This window comes from Zootoca vivipara, chromosome 4 (genome assembly GCF_963506605.1).
Source record: "Zootoca vivipara chromosome 4, rZooViv1.1, whole genome shotgun sequence".
Classification (NCBI taxonomy): Eukaryota; Metazoa; Chordata; class Lepidosauria; order Squamata; family Lacertidae; genus Zootoca; species Zootoca vivipara.
This window is the reverse complement of record NC_083279.1, coordinates 32,708,957-32,734,982: the sequence shown is the minus strand read 5'-3', so window position 1 is coordinate 32,734,982 and position 26,026 is coordinate 32,708,957. Positions and strand designations below refer to the sequence as shown.

General features: G+C 42.6%; 1 protein-coding gene across 1 annotated transcript; it reads right to left on the bottom strand.

The window, feature by feature from the left end:
- Positions 1-1,772: 1,772 nt before the first annotated feature.
- XG (Xg glycoprotein (Xg blood group)) lies at positions 1,773-25,843 on the bottom strand. The gene is made up of 10 exons (XM_035114887.2): positions 25,174-25,843; positions 14,752-14,790; positions 11,953-11,994; positions 10,865-10,930; positions 8,460-8,498; positions 7,443-7,511; positions 6,264-6,320; positions 5,764-5,802; positions 4,597-4,716; positions 1,773-3,492 (listed from the first exon to the last, which is right to left on the bottom strand). The coding sequence occupies exons 1-10, from the start codon at positions 25,229-25,231 to the stop codon at positions 3,476-3,478; spliced, it is 546 nt and encodes a 181-aa protein (XP_034970778.2). The 5' UTR covers positions 25,232-25,843; the 3' UTR covers positions 1,773-3,475.
- Between the last annotated feature and the right edge of the window lie 183 nt (positions 25,844-26,026).

Sequence of the window (26,026 nt, the reverse complement as noted above, 5' to 3'; positions counted from 1 at the left end):
AATAAAATAGGGGGATCGATCGCATAATCGATCACAAGACGCGGTGCGCACACCCTATTTGAATCGCAGTGCCCATCAACTTTGGGGGGTGGGGTGGGGGGGTGGCAGCCCTTCAAATAATTTTATTTTTGTTGAAGGGGCCTCGGCCCCTAGGCCTAGGCGTTGGCTCCTGTGGGTGTGCATAATCGATGCAATACAAAACGACAATCAAAAGATTTTAGAAACAAGTCGACGTCATGAAATTATCCGAATAAGTCAATATAGGGAGAGTTGGAGCGCCTGGACACTCTGTTAGTTCGTCTTTTCTCATTCCCATCCCTAGTTAAATCGCTCTCCCTAGTCTTGCCTTGGGCGGAGGTGACCTTGTTAAAAATGATCGTTGTGAGTTGCTAGAGTTGGCACTCTTTAGGGTTCACGTGTTCTGCCTCTTGTGTGCATCAAAGAAGAGAGAGATACTGCGCAACACTGGGGGAAATTAAGTGGATGGGGAGGGCAGGGAGAAACTATGTTAATACCGCCTGATGTTTTCTTTCCTTCTTTCTTTCCTTCCTTCCTTCCTTCCTTTTATATACCACCCATTGCCCAAAGATCACAGGCCAGTTTACAGTATAAAAAACATAAAATACTTGATAACAAGAAGGGGCCATATTGGAGTCAGTGTGGCACAGTAGTTAGTGTGTTGGGCTGGAGATTCAAATCTCTTACTCAGTCATGAGTCCCAGAGGGTGAGCTTGGGCCAGTTTCTCAGCCTGCCTCTTAATCTCACTTACCTCACAGAGATGTGAGGATCAGAGGCATACCTAGGCTCCCTTGTGCCATTGGCAAGGAGATACTGTACATTGGAGCGCGTGGGCGAATATAAATGTCATAATAATCCCAAAGGTAGAGACGAGGGGCTTAACTTTCCTCTCCCTGTCAAAAGCTCTCCTGGCTGCTATTTGCCTTGAGGGGAAAGTTAGGTGGTTGCCTCAGCAGTATATTATGGGTGTCATGAAAAGGCAGCAAAATGTTATTTATTTAATGTAGTGTATGACAGTATTTTTAAGCCAGAGATAGGGAGAAATGTGCATGTGGTTGTTTTCTTCTGTCTCAGGTGCCAGATTAATTGGGCTGCATTGACACAGCAGTTTATTCCATTTCCCTGACATTGCACATTATATTTTAGCTTTCACATGACATAAAGGCCTTTTCTGGGAATCTAGTGGAATATTGTGAAAGTTTAGCACTAAACTCCATATTAATTGGCAGTGGTGGTGGTAGTGTGTGTTTGATCTGCAGAATGGAGTGAGGGGGAAATGGTTAACCCCCCCCCCCCGAAATAAGGCCCAAATCTGAATTTAGATTCTTCTTCACCTCAATTTGGCTGTCTTTAAGCAAAGGAAAGAGTGAGGGTTCATCATGAAGCCTGGCATATCACACACTGCAGCTCCTGAGCCATATGCTTCACATAGTATTAGTAAGGATTTTTGCTATCAGGTTTCTCTTACAATTACGCTTGTTGCCTTCAGGCAATACTGTACCTGGCCAGAGTTCTTGTGCTTACTTGAGAAAGGAATGTTAATAACCCACAATATTCAAGTGGTGTGTCTCCATGGGAACTAATTGTGAGAAGATTGCTTCCTGACACTGAGAAAGGGTTGTGGGGCACATATTTCCCCCTCCCAGCCAAGAATGATGGAATCTTGGTTTGTGCATGGAAAGAAATAATAGAAAGGGTGGTTGGTTTTGAATCCAGAGAACAACACAAAAGGGCACTTCCAGACTGTCACTGTTTGACAATTTCAGGTTTCACGGTTACATTTAAACTCTCATGCAACAAACATGTACCCCCACTGCTCTGAGAAGTGAGCGTAACAACATTTTAAGACAATTACAGTAGCTGACAAGGGCAATCTAGCCATTGCAAAATAAATTTATATAGCAGCAAAGGAAGTACATAAGAACATAGCAATTGAACCTTGGGTAAGAGAATTGGGGTGCTACAACTGCTCACCCTTTTGATGAAATACTGTAGGGTATGAATTTATGTATCAAAACAAACAGATAAGGACAGGCTTCCAAGGCACACTGCAAACACCTGGCCTCACTTTAGATTAAAGTCAGGACTGGGCTTGTTTAATCTGAGAATACTTTTTTTGAAATATGGCTGAAGATCACACACAAAGGATTCCATCTCAGACTTCTTCTTTTTTACTTTTCTTTTAATGTGCAGCATATTAATATATTTAAATACTTATTCCATTACAATAGTTCTTCATTTGGCACAATTATTCAGGTGCAGTTTAGGACAGAAAGGAAAATAATAATATACAACTGATACACTAACAATGATTATCATGAGAAATCATTATGTATTAAAAATAGGCCGAAAAGTCAGGGGTAGGGGAAAATCCCACCACCACTTTTAAATACAATACAGTATCCCTAAGCCAGAAACCCTTGAGCCCAACTAGTAGCCTTGCGGATACTAGTAGAGTTTTTAACACGGCACGATGCACAATACATTTTTTATTATACCAGACTGAATCCAGATGGGAATGTGCATTCAGAAACATGTTTATTTGTTCATGTGGAGCCACATAGCTGATTGAGGGTTATTACTTGCGAGTGGACCCAACGTCTTTCATATCTCACAGATACCAATACGATTAAATTAATGAATTAAAGAATCACAACCCTGTCCTTCCAGACATTTGACTAAAATAAGAAAAAACCCTACAAAGTAACATTAGCAACCAAAATAGATCTAAAAAGCAGATTTCACTAAAAAGCAGAAAAAGAAAAATAGCCTTTGCCAAGTACTTAAGAGCATGCCACCAGCGGATAGATCTGGGGAGGTCATTCCATTGCTGGGGCAGCACGACCAAGAAAGCCTTATAGCCAGTAGTTATTCACTGAATATCTGGTGTTGGAAACTCCAAGAACAGGGTCTCTGTTGTTGATTCCACTACACAGACAGGTTTGTTGGGAGAATGCATTTTTTCACATGCTCTGGGTCTGACTTACTGACTAGGATATCTGCTGCTTAATAAAATATTACCAAAAGGCATTAGGCTCATCCATTAATGAGTAATGTCTGAACTGAGATAAATCACTTCATATTGCCATTACAAAGATTTATTGATATTCTGATTGTCAGTGGCAAATAAACCTGCATATTGCTCAAAGCTAAGGTAGCAACCATGTTCCAATTACCCCCTGAGTAAAACAGAAAATATAGTTGAAAGACTTTTTTCCCTACAAAGTATGACATTTAGAAACATTTTATGTCATATTAATTAAGAACTCTCCTGTAGTTGTGTGCAATTAATTAGTCTCTAAGGTCTGAACTATTGGTTAACAGTTTTCACTCAAGGAAAATGCCATATTACTGAAAACCTCAATGGGAGAATTTATACATAAATGTAACATAGTGCAAGAGAGTTTATAGATGATCTTCTGGAGGTCCATATTTCTCAGTTGGTTTCTTGATGGTTTAGACAACTGCCCCACCTAAAATGAAAGATACCATATCAATTTAAAACAGAGGAATGCATTACCTAAAGTGCAGTGCAGTGCAAATACACTAACTGGGGAGGAAAACCCCGTTGAACACAATGGGACTTGCTTCCAAATAAAGACAAATGCTTAGGATTATGCTGCAAGCCTTTATACGTACGGTAATTTGGTGAAATCCATGTACAGATCAAAGCCTATATGCTCACAAGGAAGCATGAGTTTGTGTAACCACTGGTTTATCATACTTTTACATGGCAATTCTATCTGCTGTGACTGCACTCATAATTCATCCAGGAAACCTGTCAAGTTTGTATTTCTAAACACTCAGGGATATGCAGTGCTTTCTTCTTCTTAAAAATGTTTAGGGGTACTCTCATTTTCCTACTTATATTGAAATACTGCCCGTCAATGAGGCCAAACTTAGATTCACAAAATGTTTAGGGGTATGCATCCCCCTGCGTCCCCCCAGGGGGAAAAAAAGCATTGGGAATATGCAGTTGTGAGCTTCCTAATGCATGTCCTTGAACACTTAAAATCTTTATTTCATGTGTGTTTATGACTGCAGCTTTAATGTAGCTTAGAAATCTGGCATGATAGAAGTTGAAACCAGAAAGATTTATTCTATATGTAAAATAGTATTTCTCAGCTGAGAATACAAAAGTATTTCTACTTTTGTAGAAAAGAATGCACTTTCCCCCACTCTCTTGAGTTTCTAGTTCTGCTACGGGTAACGCAGGGATTGTTCTTCGCATCTTTGTTTGCTTGGAGAGTCAGATATCCCCCGTTATTCGGGAAGAGTCCAGAGTTCAGTGATAGAGCACACACCTTGCATACCTAACATTCTGGGTTTAGGAATGTGACTCTCTGACAGTAGAGGTGGGAAATGCCTTAAAAACAGTTGAACAGAGTAAATAGTAAAAGACTAAACTGGAGGTGGGCAGAAGGACTCTAGCAGTAAATCTCTGGATGATTGGTGAGAACAAAGAATATCTAACTCATCTCTTCAGATTTGAATGTTCATTGCAAGTGGTTAAGTGGTTTCATTTATTTTTTGGTTCATCATAGCAAATATGGTACCCTTACTACATTTATTCTTACCTCTTGGTTTAAAACAGTATCTCTTTTTCTTGTAAGCAGTGTAGCCTGCTATTGCCCCACAGGCTAACAGCACAACTGCAATCACAACAGGAGACGAAATCTGAGCTGCCGAACTATCCACTAGAGAGAAGGGGAGGAAAGACATATTTCTCTTCTGAAATATATGAATATTCTGTTTTAAGTATAGAAACTGAACCAGCACACTATGGTAGTTTCACACATGTATATTTTAAATATATATAATAATCCATGTCTGGGTGGTCTAATAATGTTTGTTTACTTTAAGAAAGAGAGATCTGAATAGAACTGCTCATAATCACAATGAATGAAGCAATGACTGACTACCAGGCTTTGGGAAGGAGGTGTGAGGATCTGGCAGAGTCTTAGAGCCCTCATAAAGGTAAAGGGACCCCTGACCATTAGGTCCAGTTGTGACCGACTCTGGGGTTGCAACGCTCATCTCGCGTTATTGGCCAAGGGAGCCGGCGTACAGCTTCCAGGTCATGTGGCCAGCATGACAAAGCCACTTCTGGCAAACCAGAGCAGCACACGGAAGTGCCGTTTACCTTCCCGCTGTAGCGGTATCTATTTATCTACTTGCATTTTGATGTGCTTTCGAACTGCTAGGTTGGCAGGGGCTGCGACCAAGCAAGGAGAGCTCACTCTGCTGCGGGGATCCGAACCACCGACCTTCTGATTGGCAAGCCCTAGGCTCTGTGGTTTAACCCACAGCGCCACCCGCGTCCCCTCATACGTCCTTCCCAAAGCCCAGCGTCTCCCAGTGAGCTGGGAGGGGCATCAAATGTTACCAAGGGCTACCAGAAAAGGCCTTGAGGGCCACATGCAGACCTCCCTGAATTAGAAGGGAAAGCAGCTACACAGGTCACCAACTGGAACATGCTCTTGGTCCATGTTGGGAACATAAATGGTTTCACCCACAGATAACGCCTTCACCTGACTGCTGCTTACTTCAAACCACAACTCCAGGGGCAAATAAATGCCTGAAGATGGGAAAGTGATTTTCAGCAGATGGGGGACCTCCAGCTACTTTTTCTTCAAAACGTGGCCAGTTTAAGGCTGCTTTTTAAAAGCCCATTTATTGTAAATTGTACTTTGCTCCATAATATACTTCAACATTTTTTAAAAAAGACTGTACACTAGCCTTACCAGTGTTGCCACCTTGATTTGAAATGTGCTCGTTGCCCCCTGAAATGAGAGACAAAAACATGATTTGGGGGGTGGGGTGGGGAGAGAAATAGAGAAATGTCAAAACCACAGCAAGCTATTTAGCAACATTTGGTTAAAAATACTCTGCTATAGTTATGCCAGTTATTAGGATGTTAGCTTAACCTTTTGTGCTTTCATTCTGTATCAGCAATAAGAATAAGGATAATACATGCTCCTCAGTCAATGACACCTTTTTGTTAACTCTTTGGCAGGACATTAATGTGGGCATTAAGATGTTGCTAGGCCCCAACACAGAACAACCTCAGCCAATAGCTAAGGATGAGTTGAAGTCCAACAATATCCGGAGGACCACAGTTTTCCCATCTCTGATCTATGAATTTCTAAGAGTGCAGCTAAAATAATGCTGATGATATGTTGCTATGATATGTTGAAAGGAGGACTGTGAACCAATGTGAAGGACCTGAATCACTGTAGGTTACCTGCTGGTCCTGGAGGTGGAGCTCTCCCATCGTTGAGATCCAAATCATTAAAATCACCTACAAATAATTAAAATTATGGCATTAGTCCTTTTCTCCAAAGTATCTGTAAGGGGGAAGGCTTACAGAGAACAGGCCCCCCCTCATCAGGAGCAGCTCGTCTCCAAGCAGCCACGAGAGCGAAGGGTCTGAGGGGCAGAGCCAGGAAACGGAAAGGGAGTGCCAGCCCTCTAGCAACATCCAAGAGCCCTTGCTCCATAGGCAGGGAGAGGGGGGAGGGAGAAATGGAGGGAGAAAGAGGGGAGAGCAGTCAGTCCGCAGACCATTCCCCTCCCCCCGACACTGGAATTGAGGAGGCGGAGAAAAGGGAAACGCTTCACAGTTCCGCGGCTTTTATGTTGGTCTAGAACGCGGAAGCCGCCAGTGCAGGAATCTGAATCGGAATGAGTCGACATGAAACCAGCAACTCATTACACTGTAAATAATGTGCACTAATAAAAGCTTCTGAAAGACAAGCATGTGGAAGGTTGTTACTCAAGAGTAGCCACATCAACCCTGACAGTATCTTTCCCAGCTTTTCCCAGGATGAATACTAATGTTTTGCAAACATCTTTCTTGGTTCAAAGGCAGTTACCTGCCTTCAGCCTATATCAACACCAGGGTTTCCCAAACTTAGGTCTCCAGGTGTTTTGGACTACAGCTCCCATCATTGCTAGCTAGTAGGGCCAGTGGTCAAGGGTGATGGGAATTGTAGTCCAAAAACAGCTGGAGGCCCAAGCTTGGGAAACCCTGATCTAGAACTAGATATAAGAAATGAGCTATCTTTAACATCAAAGCATCCGGTTGGATTCTGTTCAAAAGTTGCAATACCTAGCAGTCAGACAGACAAAAAATTGCTGTTCTAACAACAAAAATAGTAGAAGAATATATTTTCAAAAGGACATATACTGTAAAATATGTGCTGGTTTTGCAGAATGACCCTGGTCTTCCCCAACCTGATCTATTCCAGATGTTTTGAACTACAACCCCCATCAGTTACCCCTCCAATAGCCTTAAGAGTGTCTCAAGACCTTATCATCACATCAGTCACTTTGCTCCTCAACACAGTCATAATTATCAAAATATATAGGCAACTAATTGCTTGTTAAACAGCCTTTTGCATTTACCACAATTTATGCTTACCGGAATTAATATGGCTTCCTGGCTGTGGACGTGGCCGTGGGTATGGCTGAGGGTTCGGAGGAGGACCATCTAGAAATGACAGGTACAATTTGAAGAAATGAAAAATCAAAACAAGGCACAGAATTCTTGCTTGCTTGCTTTAGCCTTTCCTGGGTTTCAGTTCTAGAAATACCTTGAAGGTTTCCATCTTGAAAGGTTGAGCCTAACATGCCCTAACTGGTTTTACAGGGTTTCATTTTTTCTTTTTTAAAGCGCAAATGTTTAGTTAAAATCAGTCCCAATGATTATTCCTTTTTTAAAAGTTTACATAAATACCTGTTGTGTTACAAAAACACAATATTGGTCCATTGTGCTAAGGAAAAATAGCCAATTTACTTACCATATGTTTCCTTCTGTTGATGCTTCTGTGTAAGTAGTGAGAGCACAGATGTGGTAACCACTAGAAGCTTGTTATTCTTTGTAAATGGTATGAATTAAAAATGCAAAACGCGCTAAGAAGCAAGAGCCTCACACTTTTTCAATTGGGAATGTAACATGTGAGTCTTACAATGCAATGCATATTTAAGGCTGTAATCCTATGTGCCTTACCTGAGAATAAGGACTATTGAGCATAGTATGATTTCCAAGTAAACATTCCTAGGATTATAATATCTTGCTTGTATGGTGGCCTACATACCTTCATAAATTAACTACTCCATTTTTCTGTATTGGATCCTAAATATGCCTGAAACTAGACTGAAGGTGTTAACTTGTTCAATTTTAATGTTTTTGCAGTCACAATGAGTTCACAAGTTCATAGAATGCACATGTGAAAGGGCTAAAGTCTGATTCATAACCCTGTTAATCCAGATTACATGGATTTAAACGAGTAATGCAGAATGTGTTTAGATGAATTTATGTTAAATTAGCATTATGAGTTTAACTCCAACTAACTGGAGCTCATTGATTTGTGGATTTAGCTGGAAAAAAGGGAAAGATTACTGCAAAATGTAGGGAATGGACAAATACCGTACTTACCACCAGCACCGAGGGCATCTCCTAAGTGAAAGTCGGGATCTAAAACAAATAAAAATATATTACAAATGGATGAGCATTATCAATGTAGTTAAAATACCAGTTTTCAACAATAAATGAAAGCATTAAAATAGAAAACAAATGTGAACAATTATAACAGCCATCCCATGTCTACACCCAGACATTTCATCCCATCATTTATAATCCATTTTTTAATCTCAATCAAAATACTTTATTCAACAGTACACAGTGTATTTCAGGGCTGATCTGCTCCAGTCAGACATGTTAAGAGAACATTAAAAATAATAATCTCATAGTAACAGGGAAAAATTAGGATAGAACTAAGAAAAATACTAATCTAATAAGGATTTCCAAAACACTTGTGACCTGGAAGCTGTACGCCGGCTCCCTCGGCCAATAATGCGAGATGAGCGCCGCAACCTCAGAGTCGGCCACGACTGGACCTAATGGTCAGGGGTCCCTTTACCTTCACCTTTAACTCTAGTTATCAGAAATGCAAGGGAGATAGGGAAAGATACAGGAAACTGAATGCAGATTTCCAAAAAACAGCAAGGAGAGACAAGAGGGTCTTCTTAAATGAGCAATGCAAAGAAATAGAGGAAAACAATAGAATGGGGAAAACCAGAGATCTGTTCAAGAAAATTGGAGATATGAAAGGAACATTTCGTACAAAGATTACCATAATCAAGGACAAAAGTGGTAAGGACCTAACAGAAGCAGAAGACATCAAGAAGAGGTGGCAAGAATACACAGAGGAATTATACCAGAAAGATATGGAGGTCTCGTACACCCCAGGTAGTGTGGTTGCTGACCTTGAGCCAGACATCTTGGAGAGTGAAGTCAAATGGGCCTTAGAAAGCACTGCTAATAACAAGGCCAGTGGAAGTGATGATATTCCAGCTGAACTATTTAAAATTTTAAAAGATGATGCTGTTAAGGTGCTACACCCAATATGCCAGCAAGTTTGGAAAACTCAGCAATGGCCAGAGGATTGGAGAAGATCAGTCTACATCCCAATTCCAAAGAAGGGCAGTGCCAAAGAATGCTCCAACTACCGCACAATTGCGCTCATTTCACACGCTAGCAAGGTTATGCTTAAAATTCTACAAGGCAGGCTTAGGCAGTATGTGGACCGAGAACTCCCAGAAGTGCAAGCTGGATTTCGAAAGGGCAGAGGAACCAGAGACCAAATAGCAAACATGCGCTGGATTATGGAGAAAGCTAGAGAGTTCCAGAAAAACGTCTACTTCTGCTTCATTGACTATGCAAAAGCCTTTGACTGTGTCGACCACAGCAAACTATGGCAAGTTCTTAAAGAAATGGGAGTGCCTGATCACCTCATCTGTCTCCTGAGAAATCTCTATGTGGGACAAGAAGCTACAGTTAGAACTGGATATGGAACAACGGATTGGTTCAAAATTGGGAAAGGAGTACGACAAGGTTGTATATTGTCTCCCTGCTTATTTAACTTATATGCAGAATTCATCATGCGAAAGGCTGGACTAGATGAATCCCAAGCAGGAATTAAGATTGCCGGAAGAAATATCAACAACCTCAGATATGCAGATGACACAACCTTGATGGCAGAAAGTGAGGAGGAATTAAAGAACCTTTTAATGAGGGTGAAAGAGGAGAGCGCAAAATATGGTCTGAAGCTCAACATCAAAAAAACCAAGATCATGGCCACTGGTCCCATCACCTCCTGGCAAATAGAAGGGGAAGAAATGGAGGCAGTGAGAGATTTTACTTTCTTGGGCTCCTTGATCACTGCAGATGGTGACAGCAGTCATGAAATTAAAAGACGCCTGCTTCTTGGGAGAAAAGCAATGACAAACCTAGACAGCATCTTAAAAAGCAGAGACATCACCTTGCCGACAAAGGTCCGTATAGTTAAAGCTATGGTTTTCCCAGTAGTGATGTATGGAAGTGAGAGCTGCACCATAAAGAAGGCTGATCGCCGAAGAATTGATGCTTTTGAATTATGGTGCTGGAGGAGACTCTTGAGAGTCCCATGGACTGCAAGAAGATCAAACCTATCCATTCTTAAGGAAATCAGCCCTGAGTTCTCCCTGGAAGGACAGATCGTGAAGCTGAGGCTCCAATACTTTGGCCACCTCATGAGAAGAGAAGAATCCTTGGAAAAGACCCTGATGTTGGGAAAGATTGAGGGCACTAGGAGAAGGGGACGACAGAGGACAAGATGGTTGGACAGTGTTCTCGAAGCTACGAACATGAGTTTGACCAAACTGCGGGAGGCAGTGGAAGACAGGAGTGCCTGGCGTGCTATGGTCCATGGGGTCACGAAGAGTCGGACACGACTAAACGACTAAACAACAACATCAGAAATGAACACTCTTTTTTATCTTAAAAGTGAAAATACTTCTTACCATTGTTTCCGTTGCCACCTCCGTGTGGTCTAAGGTCAGGATACAGCTTAGGTCTGGAGTTGCCATCTATTAAACATTTTGAGAAGTGTATCCATGAAGAGAAATAAAATGGAAATCAGAATTAATGCTCCTGCTCCTGTTTCAAATCTGTATCCAGTCTTAACTATTAAATTTGAAATCTGCCTAATTACCAATGTAAATCATTCATTCCATTATTTCCTTGGCCACCTATATGTGGTTCAAGGTGAGAATACAGGTTAGGTCTGGGATTGCCACCTATTAATGATGAACATTTCCATAAACGAATATAATCTACACATATTTCTCTTTCCTTAGTAAGAGCATTGTTTTAACTTCCATAGTTTAAGGCAGGGGTCCCCAAACTACGGCCCCCGGGCCGGATGCGGCCCAATCGGCCTTCCAATCCGGCCCGCGACGACCCCCGCCGCCCGCTGCCGCCGCCCGCTCTCACGGCGCGCGGCGCAGCGGCGATCTGAAAAATCGGCAAAAAATCGCCGAAAATCGCTTGTGCGCATGCGTACGGGCCTCTCCCGACCCGGAAGAGGTCATTTCTGGTGCACTTCCGGGTCGGGGGAGGCCCATACGCATGCGCACAAGCGATTTTCGCCGATTTTTTTCCGCCCGTGTGCGTGTGCGCATGCGCACGGGCGCGCACTCCCCCGCCCTCCGGCCCGCTGCGCGCGCACTCCCCTGCAATCCGGCCCACCGCGCGGTCGGCGCGGCGGGCACCGGCCCGCCGCTCGGTAAGTCTGGGGACCCCTGGTTTAAGGCAAGCATAGGCAAACTCGGCCTTCCAGATGTTTGGGGACTACAACTCCCACCATCCCTAGCTAACAGGACCAGTGGTCAGGGATGATGGAAGTTGTAGTCCCAAAACATCTGGAGGGCCGAGTTTGCCTATGCCTGGTTTAAGGCAAGGGTCACTAGCCTTAATAGCCCATGAAACACATTTGATGTTTTGGGAAAGTGCCCGAGCACCAGCCACAAAATGTGCATGTGGCATAACACAGAATGTCTACCACATCTAAAAGAGCATAAAAAGAAGGAGTATAATTACAGCAACTCACCCACTGAAGGCTTTTTGGTAGCTGGAGGCGGCTTTGGGGTACCTAACACGATAAAAATCAAAGTTAGTGTATCATACAGCTTATCAAAAGCAGGGGCAACTTGATATTGTATTTCTCAATCCAAGGGAGACGATTAAGGTTGAAATTCTATACTCATTTGGCTGCAGGGTGGCCCTTTCTTATTTCACCTCAGGTGACAAAGTGGGACACACCACCCCTGACCTGTATATACATTGCATTGTGAAATATGATTGGCCTTTTATTTTAAAGCAGGGGTTGGGAAGTCCAGACTTGAGGGCCAAATGTAGCCACCTAAGCCCCTCAGTGGGACGCGGGTGGCACTGTGGGTTAAACCACAGAGCCTTGGGCTTGCCGATCAGAAGGTCGGCGGTTCGAATCCCCGCAACGGGGTGAGCTCCCGTTGCTCGGTCCCAGCTCCTGCCAACCTAGCAGTTTGAAAGACACGAAGTGCAAGTAGATAAATAGGTACCGCTACAGCGGGAAGGTAAACGACATTTCCGTGTGCTGCTCTGGTTTGCCAGAAGCGGCTTAGTCATGCTGGCCACATGACCTGGAAGCTGTACGCCAGCTCCCTCGGCCAATAGAGTGAGATGAGTGCCACTGCCCCAGAGTTGGTCATGACTGGACCTTATGGTCAGTGGTCCCTTTACCTTTAATCCCCTCAGGCACTCTTCCCTGTTCTATGCTATCCTCAAGCACCTTTGCCTGGCTGGAAGGTATCCTTCTTGAACTGCAAAAATGTCTCTTGCTTGCTGGGATGGAAGACTAGTGGGGTGCCACAGGGTTCTGTCTTGGGCCCAGTCTTATTCAACATCTTTATCAATGACTTGGATGATGGGCTTGAGGGCATCCTGAGCAAGTTTGCAGATGACACCAAATTGGGAGGGGTGGATAATACCCCAGAGGACAGGATCACACTTCAAAATGACCTTAACAGATTAGACAACTGGCCAAAGCAAACAAGATGAATTTTAACAAGGAGAAATGTAAAGTACTACACTTGGGCAAAAAAAATGAAAGGCACAAATACAGGATGGGAGACACCTGGCTTGAGAGCAGTACATGTGAAAAGGATCTAGGAGTCTTGGTAGACCACAAACTTGACATGAGTCAGCAGTGTGATGCAGCAGCTAAAAAAGCCAATGCAATTCTGGGCTGCATCAATAGGAGTATAGCCTCTAGATCAAGGGAAGTAATAGTACCACTGTATTCTGCTCTGGTCAGACCTCACCTGGAGTACTGTGTCCAGTTCTGGGCACCACAGTTCAAGAAGGATACTGACAAGCTTGAACGTGTCCAGAAGAGGGCAACCAAAATGGTCAAAGGCCTGGAAACAATGCCTTATGAGGAACAGCTTAGGGAGCTGGGTATGTTTAGCCTGGAGAAGAGAAGGTTAAGGGGTGATATGATAGCCATGTTCAAATATATAAAAGGATGTCATATGGAGTAGGGAGAAAGGTTGTTTTCTGCTGCTCCAGAGAAGCGGACACGGAGCAATGGATTCAAACTTCAAGAAAGAAGATTCCACCTAAACATTAGGAAGAACTTCCTGACAGTAAGAGCTGTTCGGCAGTGGAATTTGCTGCCAAGAAGTGTGGTGGAGTCTCCTTCTTTGGAGGTCTTTAAGCAGAGGCTTGACAGCCATATGTCATGAATGCTTTGATGGTGTTTCCTGCTTGGCAGGGGGTTGGACTGGATGGCCCTTGTGCTCTCTTCCAACTCTATGATTCTATGAAGGTGAAGGTGAAGGTGAAGGTGAAGGTGAAGGTGAAGGTGAAGGTGAAGGTGTGTGTGTGTGTGTGTGTGTGTGTGTGTTAGAAACCTCTGACTTTTCCGTGGCTGAAATGTAGCCTGCCATGTGAAGGTAAGAATTACATTTGCCCAATTTTGCCTTGAGCCCCTTCTGCCACAGCACCCAGGTGGTTCCCCATGCAGGAATGTGGTCCCTGGATTGAAGATGTTCCCACCCCTGCTTTAAAGTAGAAGGAACTCCAATGGCCCCTTCTAGATTTATATTTTTCGTCTCCCTTCTCCCAGATAGCAAGTAGCTGATGCTGGATACCCTTGGATTCAATCAAGAAGAATCACATTTCATGGCATTTAAAAATATGTTTAAAATGAAGAATTCTTGGGCCAAGATCGAACTGCATCTTCTGTGAACCCCCCTCCAAGATCTACTCCTGGGCAAAGAAGGTGCCACCTAGAACCCCAAACTCATTATTTGAGTTTCTCTGTGCTAAAAAAAGTTTGCTATTTAGATAGAAAGACGAGTTTCTAAACAAAAACAACATCTACACACAATGGCATCTGTTGAAGGATTCTGGGAGGATTATGCATATGTAGTTCTCTGCATAGGTTTTTGGGTGGGGAGGAATAGGAAGCACAAATAGTTTAGGAAAAGTTAGGATATGCATAATTTACACACACACTCCTTTGAATCCTAGATTTGGGTTTCCCTTTTCGTCATGACCAGAAGAGGGAGATCTCCAGCAAATCATATTGAACATGTTCTGCCTCTTTTTAAAATTTCTTTTAAAAATAATAAGAAGAATAAAAATAAAAATGACTAATCTTGAACTGCAGCATTTGTTTACTTCTTTTAGACCCTTTTGTTAATTGTGTGTTTTGTTTCTTCAGAAAATCTACCCAGGATTACACATTTATTTCTGTGCAATGATGGCCAGTTTTGCCATTGACTTAAGCTGAAAGAGGGTTCACTTCAGTTTGATGTTTAGATCAAAAAAATAATATTAAAAATTTTTTTGCCAGGAATCTTACCTGTGTCAAGAGCGTCCGCTAAGTCAAAGTCCTCATTGCCTATCAAAAGAACACAATTATTTAGAAAGACATTGTAACAGAATGCAAAGCTTCAATCTGCCTTGTCTCCCCAGAATATCTGCCAAGGATTCTGGCCTGCTACAACAGCATGATGGCAGACTTGTGTAGCCTGAGCTTTATATAAAATTTGAAAGATTGTGGTTGTTCCGAGTTCAACTCGTCTGAAAGGAACCCAAAATGAACTTTCCCCTCCCCAACTTGATATTAGCAAATTTTATTTTCTATCCTGTTCCTATAATTATTGCCATCACGGAATGTGCCTTTTTCCACAGCTGTTGCACCCGGGTCCCATGGAAGATGGCATGACAAATGCAGTTGGCCCACTTGATTCAAAACAGGACCTCTCAGAAATGAAACATAATGATCTCATTTATAGAATCACACTAGCTTAATTCATCAGAATGAACATGAAACATGTGACACAGCCTCTAGAGTCTAGAAGCCAGTTTGGCTGCAGCTCCAAAAAGTTTGTTTACAAATTCCCAAAGTAAGCTTAATGGAAGTGTTTGAAAACAAGTATTTTGGTTTGCAGGTATTGTTTCCCTATACCCGATCCCCCCAAAATAAAAATGATGTTTTCAATGGTGCCATGATGCCAATGTGCCAACAAGATTTCTTCCTGAAGTCTTGAATTCTCTCCTCCCGTTGCATGGTGGCAAACCTCTTGAAGCTAAAGGGACTTTCATAAACTGTGAATATTGGATAGTAGAAGATTATACCTGGAATACCCAATATCCTGGGAATGGTTAAGATATCCAATCAGGTATATTATAACTCTTTGCTCAGCACAGAGTTAAACTATGGAACTCACTCCCACTGGAGGCACTAATTCTGGTTTAGTCCCCATTCTCCTCTCTGCTGAACCCTACAATAGCAACACTGATACAAAGATGCAGGAAGGAAATAGTGCCACCCACTGAACTGGTTGCAGACAAGTGATGGTTGCCTAAAGGCCGACTGCAATTGCTCTACTAGACTAGTCACCACTGAAAGGGTGAGGTTGTGTTCTGTTGGTGAAGCAAGCAAGCAGGGTTTTGAGGAGTTTCTGGCCAGGATGGTGAAAACTGGGGGTGCCATACCGATTAGAAAGAACCATTTAAATCTTGGGCGCAAAGCATAACTGAAAAGTGCTGTAGAAATGATTAATAATAATATGGATACGGTGATATTGTTTCATTAAGACCTCTTTTCTGTCTGTGCTCTAGTTAATCTGTAGTCTTTCCATCACTCTGCAAGTTAAGCAAATGAGGCATTAGGAAAGACAAAGCACCGTAGCACATAGGAAATGTGAAACTGTGAAATAATTCCACTTTAAGTGCCAACAGAACTGCAGCAGTATAAAATCTGATTGATGTATGCACATAACATCGAGGGGGAAGCAGAATCAAAATTGCTTTTAGCATAGCTACAGTTGCTGTGCAGATCAGGAGACAGCTACTAAAAAACAAAAACAAAAGCTGCTACACTGAAAAACTTTACATTGTTTCTGATCAGAGTTGTGATGGCACTATTTCCTAGCTTTGCTTTTTTTTGCGATGGAATTCTCTAGAGCCTATGCATTTATAATTCTGGATTGAGTCTGATGCTGAATACATACCACATATTTAAAGTGCATCTTCCACCCTACAAAGAATCTTGAAAACTGTCATTTGCTTAAGGTGCTGGGAACCATGGCTCTGTGAGAAGAAAACTACAGTTCCCAGAATTATTGGATGGGGGTACTTTCAATGTATGTTGTGTACGTAGTCTTGCATTCATTTTGGATCTGGAAAAATCAACAAGAAGTGACATTTCTCATCCATTTTTACTTAATAACAATGTCTTCTGAATTGGGAAGAAGTCCAATTCAGTGACAAATTCATCTCTCCACACTATATTTTTTTTATACTGTGAGTAGATCACAGTCTCTTGGGAGCTGGACAGCCCTGCCATATATAAACATTTTTTTTTAATTGTAGTTGCTCTTCAGTGCCCGGCAAATGCCTGCTGTTGGGGGGGGGGGGAATGTTGAAGTATCAATGTGCTAAAAGCCACACAGTGTTGTGATGACCGGTGATTAAATGTTCCGATATATTCTGTGCATGTGTGGTGAAATCACAGGACCACAGGATAAGAAATGGCATCTTTTGTTAAGACATAAAGTGGTGAACCACACTCTGCATCTGTTATGTGTCAGAACCACAGTGCTTCAATAACAATCAGCCATACTAACCAACAACCATGTCAGCTCCTTAACTCTTCTTCTAAATCTGCCTCTAGAAAATGTAATGTTAGGGTGGTCTAATAAACTGATCTGGATGCTGAAGTAGTAAGATGTTATTGGATGCCCAAGACCCATCCATCTTTATCAGCATGACCAGTGATCAGTGGTGATGGGAGTTGTCCAATACAGTGTTTTGCAGTGAATTTTTTCGAAGGAGAATAGTTAAGGCCAGAGGCACTGGCTTACAAGGGCAACCAATGTTCATGTTGGACATTGCAACATCCTGACACCGTGTGCATGAGCATTGCCCCCCCCCAAACTAGGCAGAAGCTTTGCGAGCTTTGGGAAGGAGGCACCAGAGGAACATTTAGGGGATTAGCCTAGTTCCCCTAATGACACACCACTGGTCAAATAACATCTGGAGGGGCACAGGATTCCCATACCCAGCCTAGAGCATCCTTAGATCCCATCGACAAGCCATGAAACACCTGAGGTCTGGGATCACTCAGTAAATCCCAGTGTGGTGATGCAAGGACAGATTACACTAGAAGCTGCAGATGATATCACCTATGCAAAAGGCCAGTAGTAGGCCATCTGCTTTGCATGCAAAGAAGGTCTGAAGCTCAATCCCATACCTGAATGGCATCTCCAGGTAGGGCCATCATGAGCATCATGTGAACCCTAGAGAGCTGCTGTCAGTTGGTGTGTAGACCGTACTGAGCTGGAAAGACCAATGGGTGAATTAAGTATAAGGTAGCTTCCAATGCTCCTAATTCAAATGCTTGGAGTCGTGCAGGCAGTGAATGGATTGGTAAAAATAGTCCGTTTCTGATAACAACAGACCATCTCACCTAAACATCTCCTTTGTGGAACATCTGTACATACCCAAACAGCAGAGTGCCAGTTTCTTTTTATTGCACTGCTTTGTTCCAACAAATCTGTGTTGAAAAGCGGATGAATGTTTTGAAAAGCCAGCAATATATTCTGTCTAAAGGGGAACTCATGTTGTTGTTTAGTCATGAATGTTTTGAAAAGCCAGCAATATATTCTGTCTAAAGGGGAACTCATGTTGTTGTTTAGTCATCTAGACAGCCTAGACAGGAGTGCCTGGCGTGCTCTGGTCCATGGGGTCATGAAGAGTCAGACACGACTCAACGACTAAACAACAACAACAACAATACTGCTTAAGCCTGCCTTGCAGAATTTTGAGCATAACCTTGCTAGCGTGTGAAATGAACGCAATTGTGTGGTAGTTGGAGCATTTTTTGGCACTCCCATTTTTTGGGATTTGGATGTAGACTGATCTCCAATCCTCTGGCCACTGCTGAGTTTTCCAAATTTGCTGGCATATTGAGTGTAGCACCTTGACAGCATCATCTTTTAAAATTTTAAATAGTTCAGCTGGAATATCATCACGTCCACTGGCCTTGTTATTAGCAGTGCTTTCTAAGGCCCATTTGACTTCACTCTCCAGAAAGTCTGGCTCAAGGTCAGCAACCACACTACCTGGGGTGTATGAGACCTCCATATCTTTCTGGTATAATTCCTCTGGGTATTCTTCCCACCTCTTCTTGCATTTCACCAGTTACAATAGGGACGTCCCATTCCATAATGATAACTTTACTAATTATACGCCACACATCTTACTGGGTTGCCCCAGGCACTCTGAGCAGCTTCCAACATATATAAATAATAATAATAAAACATTAAACTTTAAAAAACCCAAACCTTCCCTTCAGATGGCTTGGGGGTTGGATAACTCCAAACCCTCCAACATTTCTCCAATGAAAATAGAGACATCCTTAGGAAAAGTTGGACTTTCCGGGATCAAATCAGAAACCTGGACAGCTTCTTTAAATCAGGGATGTCCCTGGAAAATTGAGACAATTGGAGAGCCTGGAAACTATCCTGAATATCTAGCAAAATGAGTAGTGTTGCTTTCTAATGACAAAAATGGAACATGGGCAGCTCCAGTGAATGAAAAATGGGTAATCATTCTCCTCTCCAGTTATTTTTGCACTGGAGTATCCGTATTTTAAAACTGGAGGAAATAGGATGTGATAAGTGACTTCCTAGATGACACAAGCACCTCATTACTCAGTTCCCTCTAGACACCGTTATCGAGGCAATTTGCATGGCAATCTCAATAGGTACCTCATTACTGGCTTTTGAGCAGTTCTGGAGTTGGAGTGTAGGAAAATGCATCTTTGCGAGGAAAATGGCTCTGTTGACACAGAAGACAGGGGCATGGAGGGCACTCAAAGAAGAATCACACACATACGTTCATGGTTTGGGGGAGCAAAGATTATTATTAGGGCATCAATGATTTAATTCATGCTATATGGAACTTTAATATACTGTGATTAACAGCCGGAGGAGATAATGAAGCAGAAGGGAGAAAACAGAGAGCAACCACAGTCTCTCAGTATCCTTGCTGCAGGATGAAATCGTATCCTTTGTCTTATCTAAGAGTGAGAATTGCAAGGGAATACAAAAATAAATTCTGGGGAAGCAGGTGGCCCTTCATACAATATTGTCAAGAAAATAATTACCTCCCATGAAAGCAAATTCAGGTAGGTTTAGAGTTTTTATAAAAGAAATGTTGTAATTTTCTGCTAAGTTATATTTACTGGTGGAATATTATGATCAGAAGGTTTTTCAAAATAAAAAACAGTTTTGTTGAACATTTTTAATAATGGTAAAATATTTTTTTTAAAAGGAATAGCATCCTTTATAGCACCACCAAAGTCTGCTTTGTTCATTTTGTTCAGGAGAGTCACTACAAAGAAGCATTGATTGATTGATTCATTAGAAAAATGACATTGCAATGGGGGAATGGTGCAATCCTGCATTACAGTATTTCTCTTTCTTTCATAGCTTTATCTGTGGGCAAGCGCACACAAAAATGTCACACTTCAAAAACATCTCCAAGCTGCACAGGTAGCAGGATCTGTGATATCACAGGTATTATCAACACTCAAAGAACAACAAGCTGCATTTCTGTTATTGAAACGCAGATTGGCAGGCCTTTGACCCTTCCTGTTTTGCGGTCTCTTCCCCACTTTAGCTCCTCATTATTTGCTTAGAAGTTATGGAAGCAAAGGCTTGGAAGGGACCATGGGCCTCATCAAATCCAACCTTGTATTCATGCAGAAACTTTGTAACATATACAATCATGGAAATGGTTTCAGCTGGGTGCGTTTTCCTAAATTGAGTGTGTACTGCAGACAGGGAAAAAAGGTTGATCAGCAGCACTGTCAACAACCACTTAAGACAGTGGCTCATAAGCCAAGGGAAGAGAAGACGACGATAAAGAAGAGTGAAAGAGGTTACATATGATTCAGAGGCCATGACTAACTTCCAAGAGGATCCTGAACATGCCCGTTCTTCACCAGCAGGTTGTCAACATGACTCATCATCTTGAAGCCATGAGGTGAGATTGGCATTCATGATGACGTTTAAACAACACTTAAAGATTGGGACTTTGAGGGAAAGGTGTGGAACATGTGACTGCAGTCCTCATGTCAGCTTTTTAGTGCCCTAGATGGGTATTTGATACTGTGAGCTTGAAGCAGAGTCCAGTGTGGACCAAGGATAATATAGATCAGGCATCCCCAAACTTCGGCCCTCCAGATGTTTTGGACTACAATTCCCATCTTCCCCGACCACTGGTCCTGTTAGCTAGGGATCATGGGAGTTGTAGGCCAAAACATCTGGAGGGCCGCAGTTTGGGGATGCCTGCTCTAGTATTTCAAAAGCAATCAGGATGCATTTATACAGCAAACAGGGCTATCAGGTATATGTGGACCTGAAACAGAGGATTGACATGACTTCAGTGTGGAGCATGGACTATTTGGAAATAATCTAGTGCTATGTCTGGCCTTGGGGGCCTGACATTTTAGGGGAGGGTGGGCACTCAAGTCAAGTGCAAATCAGTAGTCTCAAAAATAAGTATTAGTAATGAGGTTTCACTACAAATAGTCTCTCTTGAGGAGATCACTGAAGTCCTAAAGCAGACTATGGATTCTGTCATAGGAGCAATATATTTTATTATTATTATTAGTCATCGTCGTCGTAATATAATGCCACCCTTTACCCCAAGATCTCAGGGCAGTTCACAACATAAAAATACAAAATAAAAGCACAAAATGCATAATAAAAACAACAAACCAATACCCCAGCACACATACAAACACATTTAAAAGGACATCAAAGGTATACTATGGAAAAGCACATTCCAACAGATCATCCCATTCAAAAGGCACATATATAACAAGAGACCTAGAAAATCTCATGCTTTTAAAATGAAAATGCTACTCGGGTTCTTCTTCTTTACCTCTCAATACAACTCAGAGGGCAAAATGGGAGCAAAGAAAGGCCACATCTCACACATACTGTTTATATATACATTGGCATCACAATTGTTGAAAGCAATACGTCCTATAAAAGACACCGTTCAATATACAGGCTGCCTCTGCATTTGAAAACTGAAGTCTTACCAAGTGTCATAAAGAGGGAACTCCCAGTCTAATTTTTTTGTATAACAAGAAAGTCCACATACCAAACTTAATAAGATGGTGTGGGTTATCATTCTTCACCTACTCGAATGAACTTTATTCTTCTCTGGAAGACCGTCATCCTTTCAGTCATTCATTAGTTATGTGATAAGCTGAAAAGCTTGTCCAGCACACCAGTTTTCAGGCAATTATCATTCATTTCAGGAAAAAAACTGGACTAACTTTTGTAAATTAGTTCTGTTAGCATTCATGAATTAAGTTTTTTTAATTCATGAGTCAGAAAAACAGCTTGTTCAATAATGCTCAAGACGAAACACTAGCTCAGGAGTTTGCAAGCTACATAATAGAGCTGTGTGGATAATACACCTATATTAATTGAAAGATCACTTTTTTATGGCCATAACTTGCATTCCTCTCTCTTCTCATTCTGGTAAAGACTTTCACTTGCAGTTCAGAGTTTGCAAAGAGCATCTGTTCATTGCAGGCCTTGGGTTGTTTCTGCTTCCATAGTTTGTAATAGCAAAGCCATGCCTAGGCCTCTGACCTCCCCCCTCCACTGCATGCAAAAATAAAAATGCAAACTCATGAGATCACCTACAGATGATTGGTACTATTGGAAGTCTGAACTCATTACATTATGTATTTAAAAAGCTTGTTGGTGCGCTTTTTAAAGAAAAAGAAAAGAAAATATAGCAGTACTGATTATAATGCTAATAAGCAGCTTCCAGATTGCAGTAAAAGGCCTTGACGTTTTAAAAGAATGCAAAATGAATGTGACAAAGTTGTATAATCCTCTTTTGCAAGCATTTTTTTTTACCCAAATGTGTAATTTAAAGGTTTAATAATTACAGCTGAATACACTGTCAGAGGGACCCAGGTGGCGCTGTGGGTTAAACCACAGAGTCTAGGGCTTGCTGATCAGAAGGTCGGCGGTTCGAATCCCTGCAATGGGGTGAGCTCCTGTTGCTCAGTCCCAGCTCCTGCTCACCTACCGTAGCAGTTTGAAAGCACATCAAAGTGCAAGTAGAAGGTGGGAAGGTAAACGGCATTTCCGTGCGCTGCTCTGGTTTGCCAGAAGCAGCTTTGTCATGCTGGCCACATGACCCAGAAGCTGTCTGCGGACAAACGCCAGCTCCCTCGGCCTATAGAGCGAGATGAGTGCCACAACCCCAGAGTCAGACACGACTAGACCTGATGGTCAGGGGCCCCTTTACCTTTACCTTTTACACTTCTGTCAAGTAGACTTTCTAACAGAAAGAGGTGGCCACCTCAGGAAGCTGATATTGGGTATAATGGAAAGGCAGCAAAGGGTCCCCCCCCCCACACCTTAATGTATCATTTTTATCTGTTATTGCTTGTGGGATTTTCTGCCTCAGGTGCCAAAATAATGTGGCCAGCCTTGGGTAAGGTTCACCATGACTAGAGATAAGACATTTTGCTGCCTGAGGCAGGGCAACAAATTCTTCCTTAAGTTGCATACACACCATACATTCAAAGCACATTCTCCCCCCCCCCATAAAAAATCCTAGGGACTCTAGTTTATTTCTCACAGGGCTGTAAGTCCCAGTTTAGCAAACTACAATTCCCAGGATTCTTTGGGAGATGGCCATTTTCTTAAAATTGGCTTTAAATATATGGTGTGTAGGCAGTCTCAGTGAAAGAAGGTTCTGGACTTACTCTCAAATATGTGTTTTGATGGGAGTTCAGTTTAAATTAGGGTTACCATACGTCCAGAATTTCTGGAATACTGCAGCTGCAAGCAGTGTCCAGGTGGAAATCAAGAAAAAGCTCAACCACTTTTCAGTCCGGATTTTAACCTTTTGAAATATGGCAACCCCAGCTTAAATAAGACCAAATATTGTGTTTACTGATGTGCTTCATGATAATGTTCTGATCCAATGAAAAAGTTAACACCACGTGATACAAAGAACCACAGTTGGTTGATGTTTACATCTTAGAGCTATATAGTTGGAAAATGGCCCCTTTGTTGGAAATGAATTGCAAAATAATAAAATAATATTTTTTTGTTGTTGTTTATCATCCAAAGAAATTATCGGGCAACATCATTTTTTCTATCTCTCACAGAATTGAGCTTTCTCATTTTTATTAATGTTAAATGCCCCTGCTCTAACCAGAGGCGGAGCTGTACATCTGGGGGCGGGGCCATAGTGGTGGGGTGAGCGTCCCAGGGGGGCGCCACAGCGAGTATCCCAGGTGGCGAGCCACCCATTGGGGGTGTAGCGAGCTGCCCATGGCAGGCTGTTTCCTGGGCGGGAGGGGGAGGAGGGAGCCGTGCCGCTTTGCCAGCAGCCTTCCTCCCTTCCCTCTTCCTTTGGCTTGGGGTAGGCTTGGGAGTTGTGGGCAGGTGGCTTACTGAATGTCACCCCCCTCAGTGATGACCCCACTACCACCTCCCCTTCCTCTGCCCCTGGCTCTAACTATCATAGAAATGTGTTTGAAAGTTTATTTTTTCCTTATTGGAGAAATACACAGTACCAGGGAAAATAGAAGCCTTATCAAAATCTGATTCTTCTAACCTGTTTGAATTATCTTATTCAGTCATTTTCTTTTCTAGCCATCCCCAGTATTTTATTTTCTTAACAACAGTTACAGACTGCTGTTCAAGTGAAGCTTGTTCAGAAGGCAGCTTACAACTTAAAATATTTTTTAAAAAACTCCTATATGAAAGCTATCGTTAAAACAACAAAAATGCAAACTGCACATAAGCAAAAATAAGAAATTGCCATTACCCTTAAATGCCAAGTGGAATGAAATAATCTTCAGATGTCCACAGGGCATCTTTGGGGATATTAATCCACAACTCTTGAACCAATAGAGAAAAAGACCCACTCCTGGGGGATGGTCATAACCAGGCACCCCCAAACTTTGGCCCTCCAGATGTTTTGGACTACAATTCCCATCTTCCCCGACCACTGGACCTGTTAGCTAGGGATCATGGGAGTTGTAGGCCAAAACATCTGGAGGACCACAGTTTGGGGATGCCTGGTCTTAACCATCTCACCTTCCTAAAGGAGCAGGCTCTTGTGAGCAGACCTGAAGGCTTCCTATGCAAATACTCCGATACACCCACAATGCAGAGGTCTGTAAACAAACCGTTTGCCAATACGGATGTTTTAGATGTATTTTCACCAGCCTATGAGTGTCAAGAGATGGGGAGCCATGTTCCGTACCAGCTGCTGCTCAAGAACAATTGTCAAGAGCAGCCCAATGGTTTAAACCAATGTGGAGATCACAGAGGTAGGAATGCAGGCAAATATCTTCTCTCCCAGCAGCAGGAGGTGGAGCTGCCAAAGTAATAAGTTGGGTACGGGGCACTCTTGTCCACATCTACTATCTGATGGTTGGAAGAGCGCTACCACCCACCCCAAAGTTTCCAAGAGAGAAAAGAGAAAAGAGAAAGAGAAAGAAAGAGAGAGAGAGAGAGAGAGAGAGAGAGAGAGAGAGAGAGAGAGAGAGAGAGAGAGAGAGAGAGAGAGAGAGAGAGAGATAACCTGTGTCTTTTCATCCTAGGCATAAAATGCAGGAAGGACCACACAAGCAACAAATTACGAACCTATTGGGGCTTAATGCTTCATTGACCACCCCATGCCAGATGTGAAAAGAGCCACAAGGACTTCTTACCTGTGACTGTGAGCAGAAAGCAACCTGCACACAAAAGGGCAACTGCCAACTTCACCATGGCCTTGCCTGTCTTCCTTTTGTCTGAAGTGGATAAAGGAGTCACAGCTCTACAGTTCCTTTCCTTGTTTCGTAAGAAGAAAGACCCTCACGTAGATGATGGCTGTATACTCCCATGAACCGCCTGTGGTCTCGCGGGTGTCCTACCTAGAAGCCCACGTCACATGCAGGAGAAAAGGTTTGGAAGGCATCAAAAGCTGATCACAAAGTATCTCAAACAAACAGTTGGCAGCTGCATTATACAACACCCACATCTGCATCCATTCACCTATGAGCAAGAGGCATGTAGATTCAGGAAAGGGGAGGGACCAGCTGTTTGCAGCCAGTCAAAAAGCACAAACCAAGGCTTTCCCCAGCTCACCTCCCTTCCCACGGAGAAGACACTCAGCGTTTGGAAATAATTGTCATATGATTAAACAGCCAAGCAGGGTGTGGCATAAGTATGCATTATGCTAATCCCCAGCAGAAGGAAGATGTCTGTGAAGCAAGCTCAACCAACTTGTTGTAAAATCACCAGAGAGCTGTGGGTCACATCTTTGCTTTGCAGAGAATGAGTGCAAAGTGTCAAGGAGGATCCCCTTGTTGAATTCCCCATCTGTTATTACAATGGTTGAGACAGAGAAAGGATGGAAGGAAAGCCCAAACCATACACAGGGCTTACCTGTTAACAAGCTGTCAAAACATGTCCTGCCCATCTGTAGGTGTTGCGCTGCAAGGACTTGAAAAGCTCCCTGGTTGAAAGCTGAGTTCACTCAGCTGCTCATGAATCATAAGATTCAGCTGGAAAAAAGAGAGC

Excerpts from the sequence above, each read along its gene's own strand:
- XG (XM_035114887.2), bottom strand. The coding sequence starts at position 25,231 with ATGGTGAAGTTGGCAGTTGCCCTTTTGTGTGCAGGTTGCTTTCTGCTC. Across the intron at positions 14,791-25,173 it reads CTTTCTGCTCACAGTCACAG|GCAATGAGGACTTTGACTTA; the intron begins GTAAGAAGTCCT and ends TTCTTTTGATAG. Across the intron at positions 4,717-5,763 it reads AAATCAAGGTGGCAACACTG|TGGATAGTTCGGCAGCTCAG; the intron begins GTAAGGCTAGTG and ends CCTTCTCTCTAG.